The 4,830-nt window shown below is 41.9% G+C and overlaps 1 protein-coding gene and 1 pseudogene across 1 annotated transcript; both read right to left on the reverse strand.

The window, feature by feature from the left end:
• Window positions 1-866: 866 nt before the first annotated feature.
• LOC119468195 lies at window positions 867-2,581 on the reverse strand (annotated as a pseudogene).
• A 359-nt stretch (window positions 2,582-2,940) lies between these two features.
• Window positions 2,941-4,616, reverse strand: CCR8 (C-C motif chemokine receptor 8). Its single transcript, XM_017508348.2, has one exon. The coding sequence runs from the start codon at window positions 4,595-4,597 to the stop codon at window positions 3,539-3,541; it is 1,059 nt and encodes a 352-aa protein (XP_017363837.1). The 5' UTR covers window positions 4,598-4,616; the 3' UTR covers window positions 2,941-3,538.
• Window positions 4,617-4,830: the final 214 nt, after the last annotated feature.

A 4,830-nucleotide genomic window follows, 5' to 3' on the forward strand; every position in this document is an offset into this window, starting at 1 on the left:
TTTTATTTTATTTATTTTTTGAGACAGAGTCTTTCTGTTGCCCAGGATGGAGAACAGGGGCATTATCTCTGCTCACTGCAGCCTCTGCCTCCTAGGTTCAAGTGATTCTCCTGCCTCAGTCTCCCAAGTAGCCAGGACTGCAGGCACAAGCCACCACACCTAGCTAATTTTTGTATTTGTATTTGTATTTTTTCAAGAGAATTAAATCATTTATTGATTACACATGGCTATGGATGATACACAAGCTTCATTCCCATCTATAATTTTATCTGGTACCATTATTCAATTTAGATACGTTGTATAGGATTGCAATTATTTTTATAACCAGTGATTCCATGATTTTGCTTGGGTAATCCCTTTTAATGGTGAACTTCAGGTCACAACAGTAACTATCAGTTTAACGACACCAAGGTTTCTAAAGACAATGGCTTCTTCACCCAAGCAGGTTGTATATGAATTCCAAATAGAACCTGGCATCACCCTGAAGGAATTCTAACTTCACACTGTTGAGGAAATTTACCAAGATGGCTTCGGAGTAGACTAACTTTACACAGCACATTAAAAAAAAAAAGACATTTATTCAGAATCACGATCAGACTATTACATTTAGCAATCAACAGCATGGGTGCAAAAAAAAAAAAAAACTACATTAAAACCATTTGTTGGAATGCTTTACACTTTCCACGGGACAGAAACTAAAATAACCTGTTATACAATTAGCCACAAATATAGTCCTCGAGTTTTTTGCCCATATACATAAGTATTTGTCTAAAACATGTCTTCTTGTCTAAAACATGTAGCAGCTAGGCCCCACCACCACTGTGCTTGGCTGAGTACGCAAATCTCTCGTAACCCGTCGCTCCCCTGTAACTTCTCTGGCTCTCCTCTCCTGTTAAGCTTTGTTTCCTAATTGAAATCTTCTGCCACTGCCATAGCTACTGCTGCTACTGTAACTGCCATAGCTGCCTTGGTTTTGTGGTTGGGCAAAGTATTGGCCTCCACCACCACAGGGGCCTGAGCTTCTGCTTCAAGTTTCCTCCCTGCATGGTCCAAAATTTGAAGACTGATTGTTATAATTGCTAAAAGCATTGTAGCTTCCACCACCTCCAGAATTTCTTCCATCATTACCAAATCCGTTATAGCCATCCCCACTGCCACCATATCCACCATCACCACAGCTGCCACCAAAGCCACCATGACCACTGAAAGTTTCTCCACGACCAAAGTTGTCATTCCCACCAATACCACCTCCATGACCACCATCAAAGTTTCTGGAACTACTTGGACCTCTTTGGCTGATGAAGCACTCGCCATCTCCTGCTTTGACAGGGCTTTCCTAACTTCACAGCTATGGCCATTCACAGTATGGTATTTCTGAATGACGATCTTATCCACGGAGTCATGGTTGTCAAAGGTTACAAAGACAAAGCCCCTTTTCTTGCCACTGCCTCTCTCAGTCATGACTTCAGGCACTTCAATTTTTCTATACTGTTCAAAATAATTTCTTAGGTGATGTTCTTCATGTCTTCTTTAATGCCACCAACAAATATCTTTTTCACACCTGGTCTTTGAGAATCTTCTCTTGAGACAGCTCTCCTTGTTTCCACAACTCTTGCATCCACCTTGTGTGGCCTTACATTTGTGGCTGCATCCACCTCCTCCATAGTGGCATGTGTGACAAACCCAAAGCCCCTGGAGTGCTTGGTGTTTGGATCTCTCATTACCACACAGTCCCTGAACATTCCCTATTGCTCAAAATGGCTCCTCAGGCTCTCATTGGTTGTTTCAAAGTTCAACCCTCCAACGAAGAGCTTCCTCAGCTGTTTAGGCTCTTAGGAGACTCTGACTTAGACACGATGGCAATGGGAAGAGAGACTTTAACGATACTTTTTCGGCGGTGTCCATGGGCAGAAAGACTAATTTTTGTATTTTTAGTAGAGACAAGTTTTCGCCATATTGGTGAGGTTGGTCTCAAACTCCTGACCTCAAGTGATCTGCCCGCCTCAGCCTCCCAAAGTGCTGGGATTACAGGGGTGATCCACTGTGCCCAGCCAAAATTTTAAATAATTCTGTGCATGCAACAAAGTCTGCATATGTTGAATCATCAGGAAGCAAAGGTGTCACTGCCTCAGCCACCCATGTAGAATATTTGTGATTGTTTGGCACCATCATCTTTCCTGACTCTGAACTCATCTGAAGTATACCATATATGTAGTTGCCAACACTTGGAACACAATGACTAAAGAGATAGTTGTGCATGCCTGACACAACCTCTGCCCTGTGGTTGTGTCTATGGATGATGTTGATTGTTCTTCAAATGGTGACTTTGAAGAATTCTGTATGCCAAGCAAAAAAAAAATAAAAATAAAAAAACAAATGCCTGACCTCCTTACACATGCAAAAAATATACTTACAGAGTCTGGAGTAGGCTGAAAGAAGTGGATATTGAGGTTTTTGACATAAATAATGAGCCTGCAGTTATTCATTCATTGACTAATGGTGAAATAGCTGAAATGGTTCTGAATTAAAATGTTTCAGATATTAAGTTAATCATTGATACTACTGATAAGCAATCATTTTCTTACACTTACTCTCACATAAGTACTTAATAGTAAAAAATATGACACACCATTAATAGTGAAATAACAATGTGTTCATGGTAACTAAGCAGCAGTAGCATCAGCAGAATACCTGTATCAGCTGTTCAACCAACAGTGGTAAGCTTTCAGTCTCTACTTACGATACTGAGTTTTGATTGAAAGGTTACTGTCCAATATATAGTTTTTATTTTTTTCTGTAGTTACATACCAATATATTTTATTTTATTTTTATTTTTAATTTTTTACATGAGAAGAAAGACCAGACACAGTTGAGGGATCAGGAAGTGGGTCCTCCAGGGAGGATGAGGCATTCTGCTGGATGGCTTTTAAATGTCTCCACTAGAGGCATCTGCCCCATCAACAATGGTTTTTGTCCAGAAGTCTCTCTTTGATTTTATAAGCTGACATGACTTCTCGTTCTGTTATGAATGCATGCTGCTCTAGTCCTCCATAAGCCCGTCTCATATTTTCACCATGTCATCTACAGGCACTTTTTTTGCAGTTAACAGCATCATCATTGTCACTGTAATCTCAGTCACCATCAGTCAATGCATGAACAACTGGAGCCTCAGCATTGATGTCGAAAGCTTCAGTATCCACTTCTTCCAGCCTACTGACAGGTTCTGGGGGTATATATTGCATATGTAAGGGGGTCAGGCTTTTTTTGTTGTTATTGTTGTTGTTGTTTTGCTTGGCATACAGAATCCTTCAAAGTTACCACTTGTTCAGCATCATCAATAAACACAATCACAGGCTTGAGGTTGTGCCGGGCATGCACAACTATGTCTTTAGTCGTTGTGTTCTAAGTGTTGGCAACAATATATATGGCATCCTTCATGCTGCACTTTTTTTTGGAAACCTTTCACACCCACACCTCTGCTCACTGCTACTAGCATGCCATTCAAGAAAACGTTTTTATATTTAGTCTTCACTGATCCTCACAAAATGTAGTCTATGCTGGAAGAATGCTGCTGGCAGGATGATGACCTTTCACAGCTCTCCCTGGGTGTCTGCCTTCCTAGGCAGAGGAAGATATGGCTGCAACTTTTCTGAAATATTTCTGAGAGGTGTTTCTTGAATTTCTGTCCCATGAAAGCGTAGATAACAGGGTTCACACAGCAGTGAGTAAAGGAAATGATTTCTGTGACATGGGTGGCATAAATCAGCTGCTGGCTCATGACACATCCACCCAAGAGGCTCATGCTGTGCAGGGAAGTGAGGAAAAGAACCGTGTTGAATGGGACCCAGAAAAGTAAAGATGCAATGACCACAATGAGCACCAGCCTGGTGGCCTTGGTCTTGTTGTGGTTTTGACACCTCTTCAGCTGGTGCAGAATTTTAATGTAGCAGAATGTAAAGATGGTGAATGGGATCAACAAGCCTAAGATGTTCATTTCAAAGTTGGTGAAGATCTTCCACTTCAGAGTCTGTTGATTGTAAGATGAATCGCACTGTAGAACACCATCTTCAGAGGTCACTTGGTAAAACACTAGCAGTGGGATGGTAGCCATAATGGAGGTTAGCCATACTGCCAGGCTCAGGACTGTGCCCATCCTGATCGTCCTCACTTTTATGGCATACACGGCGTGGACAATGGCCAGGTACCTGTCCACACTCATGAGGGTGATGAAAAACATGCTGCTGAAGAAGCCAATGTAATAAAAGCCAGACACCACCTTGCACATTACAGTCCCAAACACCCATTCTCCCAGCTGATAATAGGTCTGAAAGGGGAAGGAGAAGACAAAAAGCAGGTCAGACAGGGCCAGGTTTAAGAGGTATACGTCTGTGATACTCCTCAGCTTCTTGCACACCACGACGACCAGGATAACCAGGCTGTTTCCCAGAAGACTGAATATAAACAGGAGGCAATAAAAGACAGCAAGGAGCACCTTGCCATTTCTCTGGATAGGTTCTCCATCGCAGGGGCTTGAGAAGCTATCAGGGTAGTAGTAGTCGGTCACTGTTGTCAGACTGGGGTCAAGTGTGCAATCCATCTAGTCAGCAGGACCTGGTCACAGAGAAACATAGAAGACATTCACTCCTTAAAAACATTTTTATTTTTAAAAAATTAGGGGTATGTTATGAGCTGAATTGTGTCCTCCCCAAATTCACACATTCACAAGTGCTGAACCCCCAGTGTGAGTGTGACCATTTGGAGATAGGGCTTTTAAAGAGGTATTAAGGTTAAATGATAGGCTGGGCATGGTGGCTGATGCCTATAATGTCA

The sequence above is a fragment of the Cebus imitator genome, unplaced genomic scaffold (assembly GCF_001604975.1).
Source record: "Cebus imitator isolate Cc_AM_T3 unplaced genomic scaffold, Cebus_imitator-1.0 Scaffold391, whole genome shotgun sequence".
Taxonomy (NCBI): Eukaryota; Metazoa; Chordata; class Mammalia; order Primates; family Cebidae; genus Cebus; species Cebus imitator.